We start from the raw sequence: 25,143 nt of genomic DNA, 5'->3' as shown, positions 1-25,143 counted from the left end.
GCGTCTGCCGGAAGATATCGACCCCATTGGTTCTTTCGGTAAATTCACGTAGAAGGGAAGCAATAAAATAATACAGATATAAAACAATAAAATTCTCACGACGTTTCGACTGCAACACAAGCAATCATCATCAGGTGTGAAAACCACAGCAAGAAAATTTGAAAAAAGTGGCGGGTTTTATTTTAACGTTAGCACCACGGAGAGCGATTTGACAGTTTGTTCAGATGGACGAGTCCATCTATGTTCGGAAAAGAGGAGGGGGGAGATGAAAATAATGGAAGCTGTCTGAAAGTCACCTTAAGCGTGATCAATCAATTAAGATCCGAAATGGTTTATAAAATCCTTCCAACGATTGCTAAGCCAGAATCCATCTTCTCGGTTGAAATTGTCTCTGTGTTTGTATATGTGGATAGCCTCATGAACGAATCTTTCATGGTAGCCAGATGGCTTGCAAAGAAGTCAATGTCATGTGAGCCTACTGAATTATAACAGTGATCTGCCACGGCCGAGGTGTTGGTCCTACCGTGTTTCAGGTCTGCTTTGTGTTCACGAATGTGGTCCGAGACATGTCGTTTGGTTTCTCCAATGTAACTAGTACCACAGAGGCAACTTAGTTTGTAGACGCCAGGGTACTGTATGTCCGGAATCACATCTATTACAGACGGAACTAGATCACGGATTTTATGTAATGTGTTGAATCGGACCTGGATCTTGTGTTTATTCAAGATTTTGGAGATATTTTTTGTGATCCCCGCAATGTAGGGTAAAGTGATGGTTTTGAAAGGCTCCTCAAGAGGGTCCTTCTTCATGGTTGGAGTGATAGCTTTGCGGATTGTGTAGTCGGAATAACCATTAGCCTTAAGAGCTTGGTGTACGTGCTTGAGTTCACTGGCTATGTGTTCCTGGTCGGATATGCATTGGGCTCTATGGTGCAGAGTCTAGATGAGGGAATTCTTCTGGGATGGATGGTGGTGGGAATCCGGTTTCAGGTAAGCATCCGTATGGGTAGCTTTCCTGTAGACAGAGTGGCTCATTGAACCATCGGGTAGCTTGCCATCTTTTTCGACTTCCATGGTAAATCTGATGGCTGGGTGTATGAAATTGATGTGGTCGAAGAATTGGTCTAGAGCAGGCCGGCCATGTGGCCAGATGACAAAAGTGTCATCCACGTACATAAGGTTGGGTGCAGAGTGGCAGTCTGGATGGCGTCAGTCTCAAATTTCTCCATGAAAATGTTGGCTACAACTGGAGATAGGGGGGAGCCCACTGGGGTGCCCTCTGTTTGTAGAAAGTTCCATTCCAAGTGAAGTATATATTGGTTAAGCAGTGGCTCACCTATCTCCGCCGTTGACCCTGGCCATTGACGAGCAACCCATTGTTCCTACAAGCTCCCTCTGCAGGAATGTGTTATTAGGATTTACCCTGTGAGCCATTCGGCTCTTGATTTGGGTGCAAGGTGACGAACCGCGCCTGTTGGGTGGGCCGCTGAAGTAGCTGCAGTAACATATAAGTACAGCACAGTAATAGTAAAGCCAGCTTTACAGCCCGAGGGTGGAACACAGACAGCGAGAGAGCTAGGATAAACACATTCGTGCGGAGGGATCTGGTAGGAACGTTGGGTTGCTCGGTCAATGGCCAGGGTTAACGGTACCACGTGGTGTATTCCACAAATATGCCCGACAGTAAGGGCGGGCACAAGCCGGCATGAGTAGGTGAAACGTTGAGTTTTATAAGGGCACCACGGGGTGACCAGCCCCTCCCTACCCAGCCCCACCCCTCCCCACCCTCCCCACCCAGCTCCTCCCCACCCAGCCCCTCCCCACCCTCCCCTCTCCACCCAGCCCCACCCCGCCCATTTTTGGATGCACGACGGACGGACGGACACAATAATCCCCTGTGGGCTGATGGTGTAACCAGGAGGTTCCTAGCAGTACAAGGGCAAGAGAGACTATCGCCGAGTCTGGACGGGGGAGCTGAAGAGAGATGGTGGGCTGCGGCCTAAATAAAGATTAAAGACAGTCAGTTCTATGATAAGGGGATAAACGCTGTTGAGCTCATGTACGCTGGAATTGAGTGAACAAGAGTGGGTGAACGAGACTTAGGCAGTAGGTATCGGATTTTGTAAGGTAGTATAACTAGGCACCATTTTCTTCGGGGTTTTATGATTCCTTTCTGCAGAAAGTGCTGTGCATGACTACATAATCTGGCTGTCGCCTGATGATGCTGGTTGTAACTACTGGTGAAACGTCGTACTCAGATTGTAAATGTTGTGGATTTGCTCTCCAACACACCGGTGTGCTGTACTGGTAACGAATTGGCATGTTCTCTTTACGTGACAAACCTTACTAATTGGCTGTGTCGGGTGGCGGCGGGTTTAACGACACATTTATATAGTAAAACCTTGGATTGCGAGTAACTTGGTCTGCGAGTGGTTTGCTAAAGCCTACGTGTTAAACTGAATTAAGAACCTTTTGTAACAACCCTGCAACCTCACCTCAGTGGCTTCACATCAGGGCACTAAAACAAGACTACAAAAAAACAACGTGAAATACAGTTTCGAGGATTGTTCTGTGGTTTAAAAAAAAAACTCAATAAATTAATTCCATTTCCGCTATATATTTTCTGTTGTTGTTGTCGTCGTCGCGGTGTTCCGCGGATTTTCGGAGTTACCGCGAAGCAATCTTCCGGAATAACTCCACCGCCCGTTCGTTCGCTCCGGCAACTTCCGCTTCCGGAAGGATTCCCATTTACAACAACCATGGCCGACGCCGTGAGCAATGGGGGTGTCGGAGGCCCGGACCCAGACCCGCTCGGCCGGGAGCCCATCCCGGGCTATGCCGATGTTGACGCCTACGTGCAGGTAACGAACCGACGATCCCCGTCTCGCTTCACGCGCAAGTGAAAACGTGGCTGCGTTCCTCCGAAAGGGATTTCACGCGGAGGCGTGTTAAGGTCGCGACCCCCCTTTCCTCGCCTTCCTCTGCGGCGGGCGAACGAAGCCAGAGACGCGGGGGAGGGGTACTAGGAAAAGCCGTAGGCTTCACGGGGGCGTGCCGGGCCTCAATTCCACGTGTTGATGTAGATTTTTTTAAAAATAAAAATAAAAGTTGTTCGGCTCTGCATTTGTAATCGTTTGAACGCGTAGAACAAGACAAGTGAGTGTTGGCAATTCGATTGTGTCGTGTCTCGAGCCTGTAAAAGTATGTGTGAGTTACACTGCCGGCGTCTGAAAGGGACGTTGAGGTTTGCGGGAATTCTCAACGAAGGCCATTTGGGTATCTGCACCTCATAGTTCATTTATTTGGTATAGCCCTGTGAGCCATTCGGCTCTTGAATCGGGTGCAACCGCAACAAACAAACCTGCATATGGTCTTCTCTGTCCACTGAGCCACAACTACGGTAGTTTGCAACAGCTCACCCCTTGTCCTGTCGCCATCCTTAAGAAGTGCTCTCTAACAGATACACGTGCATCTGTGTGTGTAATGTACAGGTATCGTTTGTGTATTTAGTCCGTGTTAAGGGACTACCGTAGGTAGTTATGTGACTGGATGGAGCGGTGGCGCATCAGTTTGCTCGCTGAGATATGAACCGCGCGGAATGCGTTCGAATTCCTGCCACGGCTAACATCAGCGTTAGGTGCTATCTGAATCGGTCCAAGGTCCTCCTCTTCACCAGCCCGCACTGACCAATGTGGTGTAGTATGGTCAAATAACCCCAATTACTGACAGTGTAGGGAGGCATTCATCATCAATGTGTGGTTCACATTTCAATGATTTGTGATAAATATTGTCTTAACTTGTCCGGAGCCCTCCCCGAGATCGTCTCGGGTCTGAAATGATGAGTACCCGGTGAAGTGTGTTCGTGATCAATATCAGCACTGGGGAGATAAAGGCGACTGGGCGCAGTGTTGGCCATAGCACGCCCCGTTTTGTATTCTACGGGGATTCATAGGCATCAATTAACCGCACTGGGTCCCACATTTGGTAAGGGCGCCATCCATTTAGTACGTTCGCAAAAATCTGTGAAAACTTGACCCCCCCCTCCATGTACGCACGCGTACTTTGAACACACCCCACCCCCTCACCTACGTACGTACGCTTGACGCACCACCCCCCCCCCCCCCCGAATCCTATAGAATGACCCCATACGCAAGCGTACGCATTTGGGTTAACCCCCTCTCCCCCCTATATGCGTACGTACTAAATGGATGGCCCTAAGTCTAAAGCGGAATGAATCTCTTGTCTCTGCATGTACAGCACGTGCTGGGAAGTGTGGTGAAGGCGACACGGGCATCTATGGGGATGCCGAGCCCCGGGGAGGAGCTGGATTTTTACCAGACTTTCCCGGCAGTGCGGAACGTCTACGAGAATTCAGCGCAAAGACTGCTCAATGGGTATATGTTTTAACACTGTCGACATAGCCCTGAATGCACTCCTAGACATCACACCATTAAAGAACACGCCACTACAACACCAGTAATTATACTTCTCCAAACTGCATCACCGCACGTCACGTTGCTCTCGTTTTGCGCTGAACAGCACACCATTCTAAAACCTAAAATGGCATGCCCAAAGGAAATATATCAGAACTCTGCTCTGTCTCTATGTATAAACAAAAGTATTATTTAGCACATTGGCCTATTGGCTTTTCAGTCCGCGTCTCACTGCTAAAATTAGTAATGGGCAGCCTCAAGACCCTCTTGCAGCCTCTCCATACAATAGCCATTGTTAACAGTTGATTGCATGCGATTCTGCATTACCCAAAATGCCGTGCAGCATCTCCAATCTGTCGCGTTATTATGGCTGCCGTGGTCACGTGACGGACTCGATGGACCCCGAGGAGCGATTCGAAGGGCTGGTGGATGCCACCGACACCATCCTGGAGCGTGTGGTGAGTGAATCTTACTTTAGTACGAGTGCAGCTGGGCTAGTGCTGGGCTGATCTGTATTTCCATGAACTGTAGTGGTTTTCCACCGTGATTTCCACGCTCCCCTCTTATTGACCAGCTCTCGGTTCCCAGCAACCCTTGTCTGGCCGTATGGTCTTACTGTTGCTAAGCAGAGACACTGAAGTCTGGAATGCAAGGCGTTTGGATTGAAGACTAGTTATGCTGATGTGGTTGTGTAATTTACACGTGTGTAGTTTGTACGTGTGACTGTGCTTGCTTATTGCACTTTGTATTGACTCTCAAGTACATGTCTGGTTGGGAGTATGGCGATGTGTGTGGTAATATGTGGTGTACATTTCTATGTTACTGGTTGTGTTTACATGTTGTGTTAATGTGTAATATGTAGGATGTATGGTTGCATTAGTCATCGGATGTGTGGAAACGCATGTATTGACCAAACCACCCTAGATCTCCAATGATTAGCAGGATTGTGCATGGATATTGCTTGCATGAATGATCACAATTCCTAATCGTTATTATATGTTCCCTGCACCTCCGATTAGCATGGTTGGCTACATACGGTGTGAAATGAGTTCAACACGTAAAATTCATTTCATTCTCTACTCTACGTTCCCACATTGATGCTCCCCACCAACACACTAACCCACACTGAACAAATGTGAAGTATGGTCAATTAACCCCCTCAACCCAAATTGCATGGGGAGGCCCTCATCGATGAAGTGCTGATTGAGTGAGTTGTAAATGGAGTTGTAAATAGGGTGTATGGTTGTTGTGACATGAGTAGTAGGTGTCATGTGATGTGATGTGATTGTTGAGTGTTGTATGTGATTGTATAATTTTTTTACATGGCTTTTATGCCTTGTGTATACAATTGTGTAATTATGTCGCTGTGTGTAGTTACATAGTTGTGTTGTGTATGTGGTTGTGTCATTGTTTTGCTTCGTGTAGTGATTGTCGTCTGTTGTGTATGTGGTTGTGTAATAATTTTTCCCTGTGTGGTGCAGGGCACGTTGTTGGACGAGGTATCAGGGGTGAACAAAAATAAGGCCCCCGTGCTCCCCCAGGGAACCCTGCCCCCCAAGACCATCGTGTCCTCGTGGAATCGTCGGGTACACAAATACACGACATTCACGACGCAACACACGACGAGTATGCACTAAATTCACACGCGTTATACGTGAAGTGTTGGATCCTCGCTGCCTGAAGATCACAGGAGACGGTCTTAGATGATTGGCAGATGCACCAACTGTGACATACACACAACAAAGGCATTTGGAACCCCCACACATACAAGACATATGTATGAAGTGGTTGGGTGGCTTACGATTAATACTGGATCAGAGATACTTGAGCTGGTACCACTGTGATCCTGGGTTTGAATCTGGGTTTCAGCCACCGAAATTTCAGGTGTATAGAGATGGTCTACATCTAGTCACCAGAAGATTGAAAACACGTTTCAACCTTCTGTCAGTTCACTGCTGTATGACTTTAATTAATATAAAACATAAATAACGTGACACGCTCAATTCAAAGCGTGTGTCTTAAACTTACAAATCAATTTTAATGAATCTGTATCGTTGCATGCCTAGTTGTCGTCGACAGTGATCCGCTGACTCAACGTTTCAGTACTCTGCTGAGTCAGCATCTCGGCTCTCACGCAGAACCAGGAGTCTGCCTCGGCACGAGGCCGCACATTCCACGCGCTGCAGGCCAAGAACATCGCACGGCCACAGCTCAGCTTCACGCAGAGAGTGGACAACTCAAACGCGCCTTTCTTTCCCAAGCTGCGTGTGAAGCCCAATGCCCTCAAGCCGCTGCCAGCAGGTACGGAAACACATCAGGGGCACAATACGGCCCATGGGGCCAGATGGCATGCAACCACATTTCATACAACCCATGACTTTGATGTGTGTTGAAATTTTTTCACACCGTCTTACGTAGCCAACCTGTGCTAATCAGAGGTGCGACTGCACTTTATATATCCCGTAACCACATGAGGCCGAGCATTTTGAAATGGCACTCAAAGAATATTCATCTCTCGCTGAATATTCATCACACTCGTACAAATAAGCACATATGTTAATATGTAATAAATGACTAATGCATCTCAAATCTTCTCATGCTGTGACATGGATCACTTTACCTAAAGAACCAAAGAGTATGGATCATTGCAGTCACGAAAACTTCAGATCTAGAATATTGCATAAAAGCTGTATAGTATGCAAATAATTCCATCGAGGTGCATGCTGGGAATTACTGACAAGAAGAAGACGAATACAAACTGGAAAACAAATGGAAATAAAATCTTGATTGTTTTGGGGAATCAAGTTGCCTTTGGCAGGAAGCTTTACTCAAAGGGATGGACAAGAAAGGTAATGAAATAACAGCCAAAGGAGTGAATCTTTTAATATGACCACCGTGGTGATTGGGTGATGAGATTTGCTCATGCACAGACATGATATGATTTGTTGAATCACTCGACAGTGAAGTATGGGGAGGCCTTTACCCAGCAGTGATTAACGACGGCTAATGAGGTTGGTGTGAATGTGTGTTTGTGTGACTGCAGCACTGCGTTTACGCCGGGACATGCGCCCGGATGACCTGGACGTACCTCCCGCCCTCGCTGACCTCCTGCACCAGCAGCGTACGCATACACAGGAAGACGTGTACGTACACACACACAAACATACAGACACACGCACAGATGCACACACCAATACCATCGGAGGCACAAAGATATGTACTCATGCATGCATCAACACAATAAGATGCATGTATATACGTACTAATGCAGGCACATATAAAACAACAACAAGCACAATTTACCACTAGTGCTAGGCTAGGTGCACTCTGAGGCCACGTGAAGTGTTGAAGGCTCACTGGCAGGAGATAATATAGATTGTTGTGCTGTTTGTGAGCACTTATGAAGATTGGCACAGCACACAAGGGGGTAGTGTGGGAAACACCATGCCCAGGTGCTGTTTATCTCCCCATTACGGATGTATATACACTGCACTAGGTACTCATTCAAGGCGGAGTTAACCTAGCAAAGGCTCAAGACCAGTTCAGAAATTCTCCAATTGTAATATGAGGCGCAAATATATCGACTCATACACTGATGTAAAAAGTTGCGCAAAGATGTGTACGCTTAAATCTTGACTTAAAGCTTTCGTGACTGCAGGAATTCATATTATTTGGGTATTTTGGTAAAGCCACGTAGATAGACCAAATAACAAAAAATGATAAAGATAAAAATAATAAAAATAATAACAATATCACGACGTTTCGATCGCAACACAAGCAATCGTCATCAGGTGAGAAATATTGCGATAGAGCTGAGAATATATGGTGGGAGCGCTGCTAAGGTAAGGAATTATAAAAGTTTGGGATGGGTGTAGCCCAAGGGTCAGTTGGAGGGGCTAGAGATGAAATTTGCATGTAAATGTAAGATCGGGTAAATCTTGACAAACGAAGCTGTGGGGGTGGCCATTGTATTGTGAGAGATTAACATGTCAATGCAAGATATTAGCATGTCAATGCAAGATATTAGAATGTCAATATAAGAGATTTGCATGTCTATGTAAGCTCGGATAGAGCTCGGCAAGAGCATCGCCACATGGAGGTGGAAAAGGATGGCAGGCCGCCATTTACTAACACGGCTAACGGTGGTTGTGTTAGTGAATGTAACTCAGATAGTCAAATAACTGCTAACATAGGGAGGGAGGGAGGGAACATCACAGCCGGTTTTGACCTAAACTGGTTAATAACGTCCTTCCAATGATTGTTCAGTTTGTACCCATCTTCTCGGTTGAGCTTACATTTACAAGCAAATTCCTAACATTGACATGCTAATCTCTCACAATATAATGGCCACCCCCACAGCTTCATTTGTCAAGATTTACCTGATCTTATTACACAGACACGATTTCAACCGAGAAGATGGGTCCAAACTGAGCAATCGTTGGAAGGACGTTATTAACCAGTTTAGGTCATAACTGGCTGTGATGTTCCCTCTCTACCTACCTATGTGAGCAGTTATTTTCAACTCTCTGCGTTACATTCACTAACACAACAACTGTTAGCTGTGTTAGTAAATGGCGGCTTGCCATCCGTTTCCACCTCCATGTGGCGATGTTCTTGCCGAGCTCTCTCCGAGCTTACATTGACATGCAGATCTCTTACATTGACATGCTAATCTCTTACATTGACATGCTAATCTCTCACAATACAATGGCCACCCCCACAGCTTCGTTTGTCAAGATTTACCCGATCTTACATTTACATACAAATTTAATCTCTAGCCCCGCCCACTGACCCTTGCGCTACACCCATCCCAAACCTTTATAACTCCTTAGCAGCGCTCCCACCATATATTCTCAGCAGCTCTCCTGCGATATTTCTCACCTGATGACGATAGCTTGTGTTGTGATCAAAACGTCGTGATATTGTTATTTTTTTATCTTTTTTTTACCTACGTGGCTTTAACGAAAGACCCAAACAATATGGGTATGGTTACATGCAGACACACAAACGCAAATCAGATACACAAACAAATAAACATTGGTACACACCAGTGTGTGTTTGTGTTTCATACAAGTGTGTCTGTCCTGTGACTTCCCATCAGTGAGCATTCACTGCTCGTCATGGCTTTGGAATGCACCTTGCCTGGTGCTGATGGTGTGCTGATGGTACCAGCCAGTGCTGAATTGTTGCTGCTGTTGTGTGCCCATGTGTGCGTGCAGCTTTGCCCACCCATACCAGTTTGAGCTGGAGAGTTTCACTCCCAGTGAGGAGCTCCTTCAAGAGCCAGAACCACAGGTGAACACACACGTACACACAAGTACACACACACGAATGTATATATACATACAAAGACAAAGATCCCCCATATAACATGAACATACTTTTTGCGGCAAGTGCTGTTAGCGAGGACCTCCGAAGGCCGGCATGGCAAACGAGGGGCTGGGTGGTCGATACCACACCTGGCCACCTTTATCTCTTAAGTACTAATGTTTACGCACTGCACCATTTACTCAGTTGAGGCTGAGTCGACCAAGGGGAGGTCCAGAACCGGTTCAAATGATCGTCACTGGTGTTGGCTTTGAGCAGGAATCGAACTTGGGTCGCTGGGTTCATAGCGTAGTTCGCTACCACTCCTCACATACACGTATACACACAACAAAGTGCTGGTGCTACTGCTGGTGATGTTACTTTTAACAGTGTTGATGGAGATGATGAACATGGAGCTGGTAGTGGTTGTTGGTGTTATTGTTGATGGTGCTGATGTTGTTGGTTCTGCTTGTGATGTTGATGGTCTTGATGGTGCCGCTGATGTTGTTGGTTCTGCTTGTGATGTTGATGGTCTTGATGGTGCCGTTGAGCAGAAGTTCCGGCCTCTGGAGGAGACGCCACTGACCTTAGTGACCTCCTTGGAAGAACTAGCGCAGGTCAACGAAAAGCTGCTCCAGTGCAAGGAGTTCGCTGTGGACCTTGAGGTAAGGGGGGTGTGAGTGTGTGTGTGTCGGCGTGAGTGTCAGTTTGTGGGAAGCTGTAGTGTAGTGGTTAGCATGCTACACTATGAACCCAGCCACCCAAGTTCGATACCCACTCATGGGCAACACCCGTGACAATTATCTGAACCGGTCCTGGGCCTCCCCTAGTTTGACTCGGCCTCAATTGAGTACCTGGTGCGATGTTTAAAAACATTGCTGCTTGGGAGACAAAGGCGGCCGGGCGTGGTGCTGGCCACCCAACCCCTCGTGTGCCGTTTCGGCCTTCATAGGTGCTCTCTAACAGCACTTGTCCCAACAGTCTGTTAAAGCTATACGGGGGATCTGTGTTTGTTGTCTGGGTGAGTGTGACGTGTGTGGTCGTATAATATCGAGTTGTGATGTGCGGTTGGTTTGTTGGGTTGTGCCGTCTGTGTGCTTTCGTCCCGCTCGACCGCCTATCTGCCTCTTCTACTGTTGTTTGTCCGCCGACCGTTGAGTGGCTATTCCTGTGCGTGGCCCCGTAGCATCACTCATACCGTTCCTTCCTGGGCATCACCTGCCTCATGCAAATCTCGACGCGCGAAGAGGACTTCATTATCGACACACTGATGCTGCGCGACGACCTGCACATCCTCAACGAGGCCTTCACTAACCCCAAAATTGTCAAGGTGAGAGGCACGCGTGCACGTAGACATGCATAAACAAAATTATCGAGTGAGACAGCAAAACAAGGAGAGAGACATCCCTCTCCCTCGCCGACTTTGTAGCACGACGCCTGGGTCCCTCCAGCTTGCTGCCAATGTATCATTGCACTGCCTGCACACTTGATATGAATGCCATTGGGTGAATGTTTACAACAATAAATTGCACTTGTATTGCACCTAAAGCGTAACAAACATCTCGGGGCGCAGAATTACACGGGGAGAACAGGAGGGAGCAGAATTTTTTATTTATTTAAAGCTTTCGTGACTGCAGGGATTGATATTCTTGGTTCTTTCGGTAAAGTCACCACGTAGAAGGGCAACAATAAAATAATAAAAATATAAAACGATAAAATTCTTGCTGTGGTTTTCACACCTGATGATGATTGCTTGTATTGCAGTCGAAACGTCGTGAGAATTTTATTGTTTTATATTTTTATTATTTTATTGCTTCCCTTCTACGTGGTGGTGACTTTACCGAAAGGACCAAAGAATAGGAGGGAGCAGGTCGGAGCGAGCAAGGGAAATAGAGAAAGGAAGCAATTAAGGGGGGCTGGCTGCAGCCATGCCTTGTTGACAGCGGCGGCGACGATGGTTACTAGGGATGTTGTAACCATATCTTGAGCACCGGCCACGTGAGAGGCGTGGTGCTTGACGCGGCGACGCAGTGGCGCAGTGATTGCCACGGTGACGTGGTGATTGACGCTGCGGTGTGGCGGGGGCGCAGGTTTTCCACGGAGCGGACTCGGACATTGAGTGGCTGCAACGTGACCTGGGCCTGTACGTGGTGGGCCTGTTCGACACGCACCCAGCGGCGCGCTCCCTCGGCCTCGCCAGAAACTCGCTCGCCCACCTCCTCATGCACTACTGCAGCCTGTCTACCGACAAGCAATACCAGCTGGCTGACTGGCGCATCCGGTACGCACGCCGCACTTGCTCGAACCTCTGCATACGCGCGCGCATGCACGGGCTAACTTGTACACACGTACAAAAACAAAGGCAAAGATCCCCTGTATAGCCTCAACTAATTGTTGGGGAAAGTGCTGTGAATGAGGGGGTGGGTGGCCAGTACCATGCACGGCCGCCTTTGTCTCCCCAGTGGTGATGTTTACACACCGCTACACCAGGTACTCATTTGAGGCTGAGTCGAGCTAGTGGAGAGCCGGGACCGGTTCAGATAATTGTCACAGGTGTTGGCCGTGAGTATAAATCGAACTCATTTCATCAGGTTCATAGCACAGGGTGCTAGCCGCTACTCTACTGCTTACACATTCACACACAAGGACAAAGATCCCCCGTGTCGCCTGAATAGACTGCTGAATCTAGTTGGCCAGGGTGAGGAATTGAAGTCCCATCACTGGGTTCATAGAACAGTACATATGAAGCACTTTCACCCCCCCTCCTCACTCAAGTTATCTTAGCGAGCCCCTATTAAGGCTGGCACAATGTTTGAGAGGGTAATGTGGTTAGCATCATGCCTGACCTCCTTTGCTTCCCCAGTGCTGATGTTCATATCTTATACTAGGTACTCATTTAAGGCCCAGTCAGTCTTGGGGGAGGTCCAATACTGGTTACTATATCACTCCCAAATGATGTTAGCCTTCACCGGAAATGAAACATGGGTCAACAGATAAATGTTGCGGTACTTTAATATCTGCGTCTCATACACACTCGCATGCACACACTCACACACACACACTCACAATTGCATACACACGCACACCAACACTTGCACACATCCACGTATGCACGCACACACACACAGGCCTCTCCTGCCAGACATGCTGCACTATGCGCGTGCCGACACGCACTACCTGCTGTACGTGTACGACCGCGTCCGCGCCGACCTGCTCACCAAGGCGCTGGGCCGACCCAACCTCCTGCAGCTTGTGTGGGACCAGAGCCGAACTGTGGCACTCAAGGTGAGTGGCGCGTGGGCAATGGCTGAGCCAGGATTTTCAGGTGGGGGGGGGCAACCCCTCTAGCAACGAACAAAGGTAGTGTCAGTAAGTAAGGACTTGTCCCTTGGTTTTTATTTGACGCGTAGTGCGGCGATGGCGCAGCCATCGATCGAGGGTCGAATTCGAACCGCGTTGTGTGATCGGCATCGCACTCGCTGAAGGTGTTGATGCCTTCAGGGAAGTCGTGTCCTGTATACGCAACTGCGCACAATTCTGTAAGTCACTTAGAACTGCTTTGCCGTTACTTATTGCCAATTATGGACTCGGACTATTGTCCTATCATCTCATAGAGTCCCTGGCACATAATAACATGCTACACAGTGGCAGTTTGGGTCGTAAAATGCCGATTTATTACCAATAAACCCCAATGATCCGATCTCAATTAGGGATTTAGATCGGATCATTGGGGGGGCACGTGCCACGCCACCCCCCACTGGCTCCGCCAGTCAGCAAGTTACAAGCCTATCTTTGTAAGCAAATCTACCACTGTCACTCTCGATCGGGACAGTTTTCCCACCCCTCCAAAATTATTGTTTATTCCGTTACAAGGCCTCGAGCAATAAACAAAGAATATATTTATCTTTTTAACTAGATCAACGAAGTGATATAGTTCATGGTGTAATGTGTAGACTATTGTCCTATCATCTCATAGAGTCCCTGGAATGTAATAATATGCTACACAGTGGCAGTGGAGGGGGTCGCAAAATGCCGATTTATGTTCAATGTGGTGACTCGGGCCTGCCGTACCGTTTTAATGTTCATGCATCTTAATTAGTGCATTCACGATAAAAATTCCCACAGGAAACATTGGTTACCGACTTTCAGAACTGGTAATTGATGCTGAAAACAATTACCAATTAACCGATGATCGTTTTAACAACCCTGGTAATTATTGCTGCCGCTGTCACTACTTGCGTTGTTCCATCTCCCTCTCTCTCCCTGTGTCTGTGTGTGTGTCTCAGCGCTACCACAAGCCGGTGTTCACCGAGGACTCCTACCTGGAGCTGCTGCACAAGCACAAGCAGCCACTGGATGTGCAGCAGAGCAGCGCTGCCCGGCTCCTGTACGCCTGGCGCGACCGCACGGCACGCGCCGAGGATGAGAGCACGGGGTGAGAGCGCCCGCGGCGCTGAAATAGCCGTGTACTGCACTGCATAGCATAGTGCAGCAAAGCACGGGACTTTCCGACAGCGTAGAATAACACAGCAAACAGAACAACACCACAGCGTTCAAAATCTTTATCTTGATTTATCAGAATATTTATTTAGACTGGAGGAATCCGATGAGCTATGAACTCTTTATCGCAGATGTCCAGAGTAGCGAAAAATGTATGAATATAAAGTACATAAGTACAAATTGCATAATTACATTAATTACTGTAGATTTTTTAACACTCAATGCACTCTAGGGCAAGGCAGCAAAACAACAACAAAACGATCCAAGACCGCACCAAAACAACACACAGTCCCTCAATAAAATTGCACATTAAAATGGAAATATCGATACACGGGTGTTTTATAATATAGCACAGTAAAACACTGGGGTGTACGACGCAGCACTTTTTAATTTACCTGATCGCGATCCTGAACCAGTTGTAGAAACTGCACATTCCAATGCCGTAGGTCAATGGTTGCGTAGTACGATTACTGTCGCTGTTGCGTTGTTGGGCTTGTACGGCCTGTGTGATTATTGTTATTGCTGCGACGTGCATAGTGCCCTGGCCTGACCGGTGTGTGTTGTGCTCCTGCTGTCACAGATACGTCCTCCCAAACCACATGCTCATGAAGATCGCAGAGGAGATGCCTCGGTAAGCCGCGCACGGTGGTGGTGGGGCCGGTGGTGGCAGGGACAGTTGGGATGGTGGTGCGAGTGATACCCATGATGGTATTGACAGTGGTGGTAATATTCGCCCTCCAACAACAACAAAGGGCAGAGGAGCGATGCTCACAATAAAGAGCGGAGTGCCGGGCGGCTAAAATGCAGCAAGTTGGCACAGTCGCGTGCACAGCTGGTGCATCTGCCCCAGTCATTGCAGTCAGTCAACCCATGGCACCTGGCTCTGTTCCGTGAGCTCCTGTTAGCGAGCCTTCGACACTGCACGTGGCTTCGGAGTGCACCTGGCCTGGGACAACCGCCGTGGTGACAACCGCCGTGGCGCCTGTTCTTGTTGTTGGTAATAGTGGTGGTGGATGATGATTGTGCTGGTAGTGAGAGTGGTAGCAATAGTGTTGATGGTGGTGCCACTCATAATGTTTTGATGTGGATGGTGATCTGGATGCTGGTGATGATATGGATATGGTGATAGTATGATGGTGATGATGAAGGTTGCATTGTGGTAATAGCATTGGTTTGTATGATCCTGATAATGACCAGGCTATATATACGTACGCCAGACAAGACAGGCTTTACGTACGTATGCCAGCCTGAACACAATATACATACGTACGCCAGGATGAACAGGCTATACGTACTCATTGTTTTTTTCGGTAAAGTCACGTATGTAGAAATACAATAAATAATATAATTTGATTGTATTTCTACATACGTGACTTTACCGAAAAAACCAATGAGTAATTTTATGCAGTCACAAAAGCTTTAATACTTTATTAGGCTATACATACATAGACTTTCCTGAGCTGCCTATACGCACGTTCGCCAGAATGAACAATATACGTATGTACACCAGCATGAATAGGATATATGTACGCCATCTTGAACGGATATGCTTTTGCCAGTATCAACGGCTATATGCACCCTAGTCCACGCCATTGCTGTTTGATGCAAGACAGAGAGGGAGTGCTGGCTTGTTGTGCTGTTTCTGTGAGATTGTGTTGTTGCTGTGACGTGGTTTTTGCCGTGATGTTGCATTGCTCTGGCGTTGTGTTGTGACGCGTGTCGCTGCTCTAACATGTTGACATCGTCGTTGCTGACGCAGGGAGCTGCAGGGCGTGCTCGCGTGCTGCAATCCGGTGCCGCCCCTCGTGAGGCAGAACGCCAATGAGCTGTGGCAGCTCGTCAAGCAGGCACGCCTCGTCCCGCTCATCAAGGTGAGCGCAGAAGTGGAGGCGGCTCGGTGGAGCAGCGAGGGGTTCATAATGGACGGCCAGGGTTGAGATACGGATGAAGGATAGATAGGGCAAGAGAGTCAGAGAACGAGAACAGAGACAAAAGAGAATGGGAGACAGAGACTGAAAGTTATAGGGAGAGAGGGATAGCGAGTGGTCAGAGGCAGAATGTTCATAAATAAATATAATAAAACATTTTATATAATCTTGATTTGAAGCTTTCGTGACTGCAGGAATCCATACTCTTTGGTTCTTTCGGTAAAGTCACGTAGGTAGAAAAATATTAGATCACGACGTTTCGATCGCAACACAAGCAATCGTCATCAGGTGGGACAACCACACCAACTGCTGAAGACAGCAGTGGGACAACCACACCAACTGCTGAAGACAGCAGTTGGTGTGGTTGTCCCACCTGATGACGATTGCTTGTGTTGCGATCGAAACGTCATGATGTATTGTTTTTCTACCTACCTGACTTTACCGAAAGAACCAAAGAGTATGGATTTAATATAGGTGGTGACTGGGTGGCTCCTGGGGCCAATACTGGATCAAACACAATGATCCGGCACTGCTTCAATAATAATTTTTTAACTTGTGACACACTGCACATTATTCGCTCACTCGAAGCGAGAGAATGACTCAGAGGCGTGAGGAGGAACCACAGACGAGCGGCAAAGGCTACCAGGTGGTGAGCCCGTGCCAAATTTCCCCCCAAGCGTTGTGGTCGTCTATATATGAAGGTGTTATCAACCAATTAATGAGTGTTTACATATGGGAGGGAACCGGAGTTCCTGGAGAAAACCCACGCATGCGAGGAGGCAACAGTCGATCCCATACAGAACGAATAGATGAAGTCAACCTTTGCTGTACCCCCTTCTGGCAGGCCATGCTATGACACTTGAAAAGCAACGGGAAGGGAGTTTAATAACATTTGTGTGATCCACCCACCCTTGTTGCCTCCATAGTGCTGGGTTACAGGACTTCGCCACCAACACCACCCGGCTAAGATCCTAGGTTTTGGATCTTGGGAGTTTCAGCCACCCGTGGTTAAACGACGTTCACAAATGTAGCGAGTTGATGGTCACAACCAGGCACAAGTGACTGCAAAAATAATGACTCGTTGCAGTAAAGGTTGCCTTTGTTTAATAATCTTTGCTGCTGTTCCTGCAGAGCGAAACGCCCATCAAGGCTCCATCGAGAACATTCATCACCCGGACAGAGGTGACCAGAGACCAAAACTCATCACACAAATGCCCTCTTTACTTGCGATTATCAACTCTACATCTCATTTTCTCATCCGGCACAGAACTCTCATTTGTGGTTCTTTTTTTAATTCCACGTCCCCAAACCGTCGTGACAATGAGGAGCTCAGTTCATGTCCGTCCTTACAGTGTGAATAATGTTCCGATTGTTGAGTAGGTTGACACCCCTGTGTGATTTTGTTGGTTCATGGCCTGACCCTGACAGTACAATCTAGATGTTTCAATCCCCCAAAGGTGACATTAATGGTATCATTTGTATGCCCACCCTAGTGTGTTACTGATTGTTCAATCAATTTTCTTCTGTATTTTGACAGCGATTGGAAAACCCTCTCTTCTGTCCTCACGATGGCTTATCATTGGACGACAGGCAGCCAATCACAAGGCACGGTACTGAAGGTAGCTCACACTTAGTTGTGCTGGTTATATCGGCAAAGCTCATGATATGGATTATATTTTTTTATTCGTGACAGTTGATGAGTACACCTAGCCTGTCACGAGTAGATTTCATTTTATTGACATGAAAAAATACTGTGCTGTTTTTTAATATCACACTCATAATTTGAGTAGTAATCATACAAATAATTGCCATGTTCTGTGTAAAAATTAAACATAATTTATTGAAATATATAACAAATAATGTCCTGACTGCATTTACAGTGGGGCACAAGCAAAAATAACAAAATACTTTTCAGTAACATTGTCCTAAAAGTAAAACTTACATAATAGGTGATGTTTTAAGCAATGACCCTTTTTTGGCTGCTGCGTGTATGTGCATATTATTTCTTTCGCTATCTTAGTGTCTGTTCAATTGCATGCATTTTCATTCACATGTGTGTGTATTCATTCCTGTGTCTCTGTTAACGTGTCTTTATTTGCCTGTCTGCATGCGTATGTCTTGTGTGTCAGCGGTTGCAACAGGTGTGTGGCCATGTATATTATTGCGTGTGTGTGGGTGTTTGTGTTCACGTGTGTATTCTTCAGTCTGTATCTCTGTGCATCTTCTGTGCTAGCGTATGTCTGTATGTCACTAGAGAGCGGTTGTGCAGTGGTAGTGTGTAGTGGCACGATCCTGATGGCCTAAGTTCCATTCCCGGTCACGACGAACAGCAGTAGTTTAGCTGGTTAGCGTGCTGCACTATTAACCTGGTGACCCAAGTTCGATTGCTGCTTATGGCCAACACCGGTGACGAATATCTAAACCGGTCCTGGGGCTCCCTTAGATTAATTCAGCCTTAAATGAGTACTCAGTGCGTGTAAAGCATCAGCACTGGGGAGACAAAGGTGGCTGGGTGTAGTGTTGGTCCTCCCATCCCCTTCATGTTCTGTGCTGACCTTCGTAGATGCTCGCTAACAGCACTTGCCCTAAAAGTCTTTTCAAGGCTATATTGAGGATCTTTGACTTTTGTCTTTGTGTGGTGCAGTGGAGGGGGCACGGAGGGCGGTGCCTGCCACGCGCCCGGTCCTCACCCTGTTTGACGTGAGCCCAACATCCTCACACGACCACAACCAACCCATGTCTCATCTCCCACACCGCTGGCGAAAGCACTGTGTGTGTGATCTCGTGTGCTGTAGCTTTCTATACCGTGCTGTGTTTGCTGTGTTAGCCATCATGTGCTGGAGCGTTCTGTGCGTTCTCTTGTATGCGCTCGCATTCTGAGCTGTGCTGAAATTGCTGTCATGTTGCTGTAGTGCTGTAGCGCTCTGCGCTCTGCTGTGGTGTGCAGGACAGCGAAGAGCAGCAGAACGAGGCTCGCACTGCTCAGAGCTCCACGTCCCAGATGAAGGCAGCGCGTGTCCTGCAGACGTTCGTCAACCCCTTTGGCATGGTGAGACATGGGGAGACACAGGGGTAGTTGAGTGCCAAGGAGATACATGGACTTTGAGACACGGGAATTACAAGGACACCAAGACAATGCAGCGATACAAGCGACTTAGGGACGTGGGGAACACACAGGAGGCATGGTAAATGAGAGACAGATAGGAGGCATAGAGACACAATATTAGCACAGGGTCACACGTGACACGGGGTCACTTAGGATTTGGATAAACGGTCTTCATTGAGGCAGAAATCCTGGAAACATGAAGACTTGGGGACTTGAGGAAGTGATTGAAAATAAAAAGTTCGCTTGTGCATCTGTTCATGTGCTTGTGCTTGCAGTATCTACCATCCAGTGACGGGAAATCTCTGCCATTTCAAGAAAAGAAATTGGATCCTAACTCAAAAGTGTTTGAGGTAACACGTGATTGTTCTTTTCTAACATCTTGCTCACATCATCATCTCCATCATCATCATTATCTCCATCATTCCATTTCACAAACCACTTGTGCACACGTGCGTATGGGTGCTGAGTGAGGAATTTTAGTGGTTTGGTGATTAATGTGGTTATTTGAGTGCATGTTTGAGCAGATGAGTGGGTGAATGAATGGTTGAGTGAGTGCTTGGGTAGGTGAGAGAGTGTAGTTGAGTGCATGAGTGGTTGGATCGTTGAACGAGTACCTGAGTGGCTGAGTAAGTGAATGAGTGTTTAAGTAGTTAACTGAGTGAGTGATGAGAACCCGTTGAGTGCTATCTCACCCGTCTCTGTAGATCTGTAGTCGCTGGAAACTGATGAAAGCGCCAGAGAAACCAAAGAAGAGCTCTGCACAGCCTGCAAAAGCCAAACACGGTGAAGGCACACACACACACACCATGAACACAGAGACATGCACTAATGCAGCAGTCGCAAACACTTGCACGTGCATGTGCCCACACACACACATGCAGACACGTACAAAACTCGAGGGGTTGCTCACACACACACACACACACGACAAAAACGAAAATCGTATCACCTTTAACAGACTTGGGGCAAGTGCTGTTAGCAAGCATCTCTGAAGATCCAGGATTACACGAGGGGTGGGTAGTCAACACCAGGCTCGGCTGCCTTTGTTTCCCCAGCACTGATGATTACACATCGTGCCCGGTACTCATTTAAGGCTCCGTCGACCTCGGGGAGGCCCAGGACTTGATCAAATATTTGCCATTGCTGTTGATCGCAAGCGGGAATTGAAATCAGGTCACTGGGTTTGCAGTGCATTAACCAGCACACTACTGCACGCACGCGCCATGAGTGACGGATCCCCGTGTCTGCAGCGGAGAAGAAGATGAAGGTGGAGCGCCCTCAAGAGGAGCCGGTCGCCGTACCGACTGTGCGAGAGCAGAAACAGGTGCGCCCCGCTCACTCGCGCTCCGCTGTTTCCACGGCCAATGGGGGAACTGGGAACCTAGATTTAAAGCTTTCGTGACTGCAAGGATCCATACTCTTTGGTTCTATTCGGTAAAGTCACGTAGGTAAAAAATAAAACAACAAAATCACGACGTTTCGGCCGCTTGTGTTGTGGCCGAAACGTCGTGATTTTTGTTTTATTTTTTACCTACGTGACTTTACCGAATAGAACCAAAGAGTATGAACTGAGAACCTGTTGCAGGACCTGCACCCCCGGGCCTTGCGTTTGTGACTGGGCTTCGTGGGACCCAGCCCCTCCTGGTGCCCTTAAGTCCCCACCCACCCACCCCCTCCCCACTCACTGCTGCCCTTTCCCATTCCATCGGAACACCAGCCTGTGTTGGGGTAAGACATTGCTTACAAAATTGCATACAAATTCAGATGCGTTATTCTTGTGAACATTCTGCATGTGTTTGAGCGAATTACGTCATGGCATGCAAATTTTTGCCGTCAATAAAGTAGGCATCGGTGCGCATCACAGCGGAATGGGAATGGTACATGGGCATAGAGCAATAAAAATGTAAATAGAAACCCGTCGCGAACTCGGTGGCTTACACCGACTGAGCAAAATAAATTGCAACCGCATGAAAAATAAAGTGCACAGGGAATCGCATAAGAAAGGTAAGAAGTAAATAATAATGAAATAAACTGTTTTTTCTTTCCCTGGTGCGCTGGTGATAACTCGACGAGGGTTAACGAATCGGTACCCTATCCTGTGACTCGTGACTTGATGCTGGTAGCATCGTGGGGATAACATTGGGGGAAAAGACAAAAATCCGACACAAACCAGAATACCTCCCCACTGCCGCTCTCCGCTCCCCACCCCGTCCCACTGTGTTGCCTTCATTCTGTCTCGTTCGGCCTCTCCCTTACCCCTTTCCATGGGCAGGGTGCCATACGTAGAGAGGCACCGGGGGCAGCCGAGGTCACGGAGGTCGGAGGGAAAAGGCAGCGCGCGGACTCGGACTCATCGCCAGCGCCACCACTCGTGCCAGATGACTTCACCCCCCACGAGTACACGGAGGCCGACGCTCACATCTTCACAGGTACACACACATCTTCACAAGTACATACGTGCACATCCACATCTTCACAGGTACACAGACACGCGCACATGTACATCATCATGGGAAAAACGCACATCTTCACAGATACGCACACACACACACACACATCTTCACAGGTAAGGTCAATGTGTGAGTGTGAGGGTTGGTGTGTGAAGGTCAATGTGAGCGAGTTTTAGTGGGCGAGTGAGCGAGTTGTTCTCTGTTCCAGCCGGGTGCTCTCGAGGAAGAGATCAGAACAGACACACGACTCGGCAGGACAAGGTGCGTACGTACTTAACATCACCGCTATCATCATCGTCGCCATCATAACCACCACTACCATTGTCATCACACCATCACCACCCCTAATATTACAGTTTTATCACCATCACCACTACCATCAACACCATTACAGTTACCATCATCACCATCATGACCATCACTGCTACCAACATCACTATCATAACTCCCATATTCATCACCATCATCACCACTATCATTGTCATCACCACCACCATCACCATCAATAACACAACCATCACTCCTACAACTAAAGTATTATCTCTACTACTTTTAACACCATCACCGCTACCATGATCACTGTCATAACCACCATATTCATCACCATCACCGTTATCATCATCTTTGTAACCAGTGTTGCCTTCACCTTTAACGTCATTAACACCATCATTAATGCCGTCACCACCATCATAACCACATTCATTGGTACCACTGTCAACATCATCTTCATTCCCACCACCATTACCACGATACACGTCGTGTAGTGCATTGCGCAGTGTGTTAAATCTTTGTGCTCCGCGTGCTTTTTGTGTCGTGTGCGTGGTGTCTGTTGTGCGCATAAACGCGCATTGTGTGGTGTGTGTGTTTGATGTTGAGTACACATTTGCGTGTATCCGTTGTGTGTTTGTGCAGCATAAGTTGCGCGGGCGGGGGCAAAGTGGTCGTACAGTCTTCAGAGGATCGGCACGGGGCATGACGTACATGCAGGGACACAGTGGCCGGTAGGAGATCCCTCTCCCATCACCTATGTCGCCCCACGTGCATTCACGTGTCTTTTGTGTCCGCGTCGGACCTTGCATATCTAAATGTTTACCCCACGTGACCTTGTGTGTCCCTGTGGGTCGCCGCATGTCTAAATGTGTACTCACACGTCTGTAATGTCCCACTTTCTCTCGGTTAATTCCCCGCATGTCCCCATGTCCCTCCGTGTCACTACGCATGCTGCGTCTTTAGATCATAGATCACGGTTCCGTGCATTTTCACGTGTGTTCCTGTGTATACGTATGCCTTTGTGTCTGCACATGCATCTGCTTGCCTTTGTGTGTCTCAGTGTCAACGGTGTCAACAGTGTTGCTTTGTGTCAGTGGTACTTCGTGTCTGCTTGTGTCTTCACGTGCCCCCCTGTAGCATTGTTACCGTGCGTGTCGGTGTGTCACCGATGCGTTATAGCACATGTCATCACACAGGGTTCTCCCACTGGCACATCTGGCCCGTGAAGGCTTTTGTAGTGGCCTGCCGAGGTATAAATACAGGTTTCCCTCACTTTATGCGGTGGATACGTTCCAAAAAAAATGGCACACAAAGTGAAACCGCACAAGACAGCGTCCTGCCGAGTAGTATATACGTACACATGCAATGTTGTGTCACATCTGACCGTAAAGTGGCTTATAGAGTGAGTTCAAAAGACATGTAGCGAATTTTGTGAGAAATAGGTAATCCGCATATACGTGAAATCGCACAAACCAAACCTGAATCAACTGTGGAAACCTGTAGATACAGGTTAGTGAGATGAAAAGTGATATACAAGAGATAGGGATGAGAGTTGGAGACAAACTATGGTGGTTAGCTGTCACATAGCTGACGTTATGACGTAAATACGTCATGTGATGTAACATATACGCGTGGCACCTGATATTACATCGCTAACTTTTTGTAGCCCGCCAGATAATATTTCTGAAGAACCATTCGTTTTCATGTGCCTCTGTGCCAAGCACATGTCTGCATATCTCCATGTGGGTGACTTTGTGTTCCATAATCTCAAAATGCACCTAGCCTGGCACAGCTGCTACGGTCACGTCACTCAATGGCGGCTGTTCTCTTAATTTATTCACTGGTCACTATCTGTGTCCTCAAATCCTGATGCTTGCATTTCCACGTGTGTGTGTGTCCCTCCACATCTTAAAAATAATATTCTGCATGTATTTAGCATCTTGCATGAACATTCCATCTCTAAACGTGGTAGAATTTGTAACACATGCAGTTTTCGCGTGGATGCATGATAATCCACAGACACGCGGGGAAAACAACCAGAACCAGTGCCAACAATTGGTCAAGCTCTGTGGTCCTATATTGAGCGGCCGGCATGTGGGTCAGGAGTGTTCCACTTTTCATCCCAGTGCGACCCGCGGTTGCTCACTTCTCCGTGATGCAGGGGAGGCTCCCGGCAGGCGTGGCCGAAAAAATGAAGATGTGAAGAGAGGCGGTGAGAGTCCTGGAGGGGAGTGAACTGGCATTGGTGCAGGGCAGACAACAAACGTCTCCCATGGATACGAGGCGACATCAACAACAAACGCAATTAACAGCAACATCCAGGATCAACTGGCGAATTCGAACAACACGCAGTTAACAGCAACACCGAGTCAACCGGAGTATCTAACAATACATGGGAGTTAATAGCGACATCTGTTCGGCCAGTAAATTCTAACAACACAGTTCACAGCAACTCGTAAAGTCTACCAGAGTACAAATAAGATGCGTAGTTTATACCAACTGCTCGAGTCACACAGGGTCTCCTGTAACTGCGACGTTAACAACACATGGATATAAGTACCCTGTGTGGCCAGTAACACCCAGACTCAATGGCAACACCCCAAAACACACCCAGTGTCACCAACATCATCTCACATTATCATTAACAGCTGATACCAGCTACAGCCAGCTACATTGAGCATCACCAGCAAAATGAGTGATAAACCAGCTTTAATACTTTCCATCAAATAATGAGAAACTCATGTCCTGCGCGTGTAAATAATAAGTTTTCACACGTGCAATGCCCATGCACTCTAACAGAATCACATGAACATAGATGTTAGCACTCACATGTGCACACATAAGCGCAAGCTTTTTTGATAACCCTGCACCCCCTGCATTACCAGTTTAATGACTTGTTCCCACATGGATGTTGTGGTGCTGACAAGTAGACCGCAAAGAAATGATGTAAAAATAAATTTGGTTTCACGTTTTTAAGCCTTCTCTCCTGCAGGAGGGACTTTGTCAAACGTGTCTTTTGTCGCTGTGTGTGTAGGTGTTTAAGGTGGGGAGTGGTAATGAATGTTGAACTTTTTTCTTCATGCTTTTGGAGTCCCTGACTGCTCACAATCATTAAGGACCTTGATGATGGTGGGTAGGCCCGAGTAAAGC

The 25,143-nt window shown here is 47.5% G+C and overlaps 1 protein-coding gene across 3 annotated transcripts; it reads left to right on the top strand.

Moving 5' to 3' along the window:
* Positions 1-2,706: 2,706 nt before the first annotated feature.
* On the top strand, positions 2,707-24,969 carry LOC142915307 (exosome complex component 10-like). Of its 3 annotated transcripts, none has more exons than XM_076061164.1 (25): positions 2,707-2,860; positions 4,257-4,393; positions 4,776-4,890; positions 5,914-6,018; positions 6,577-6,733; positions 7,476-7,575; positions 9,652-9,727; positions 10,294-10,404; positions 10,926-11,069; positions 11,830-12,020; positions 12,868-13,024; positions 14,026-14,174; positions 14,820-14,870; positions 15,999-16,110; positions 17,299-17,349; positions 17,705-17,786; positions 18,812-18,867; positions 19,115-19,216; positions 19,549-19,623; positions 19,978-20,056; positions 20,524-20,597; positions 21,546-21,702; positions 21,932-21,984; positions 22,636-22,724; positions 24,155-24,969. In XM_076061164.1, the coding sequence occupies exons 1-25, from the start codon at positions 2,759-2,761 to the stop codon at positions 24,186-24,188; spliced, it is 2,559 nt and encodes an 852-aa protein (XP_075917279.1). In that variant the 5' UTR covers positions 2,707-2,758; the 3' UTR covers positions 24,189-24,969. The 3 variants fall into 3 exon arrangements, with proteins under 3 accessions (XP_075917279.1, XP_075917283.1, XP_075917278.1); XM_076061168.1 differs by having other exon boundaries at positions 6,571-6,733; positions 17,705-17,777; XM_076061163.1 differs by having other exon boundaries at positions 2,708-2,860; positions 6,571-6,733.
* The last annotated feature ends 174 nt before the right edge of the window (positions 24,970-25,143 follow it).

Source organism: Petromyzon marinus, chromosome 5, assembly GCF_048934315.1.
Source record: "Petromyzon marinus isolate PM22_M1 ecotype Great Lakes invasive population chromosome 5, UKy_Petmar_22M1.pri1.0, whole genome shotgun sequence".
Lineage (NCBI taxonomy): Eukaryota > Metazoa > Chordata > Hyperoartia > Petromyzontiformes > Petromyzontidae > Petromyzon > Petromyzon marinus.
This window is presented reverse-complemented; position numbering and strand designations above follow the sequence as displayed.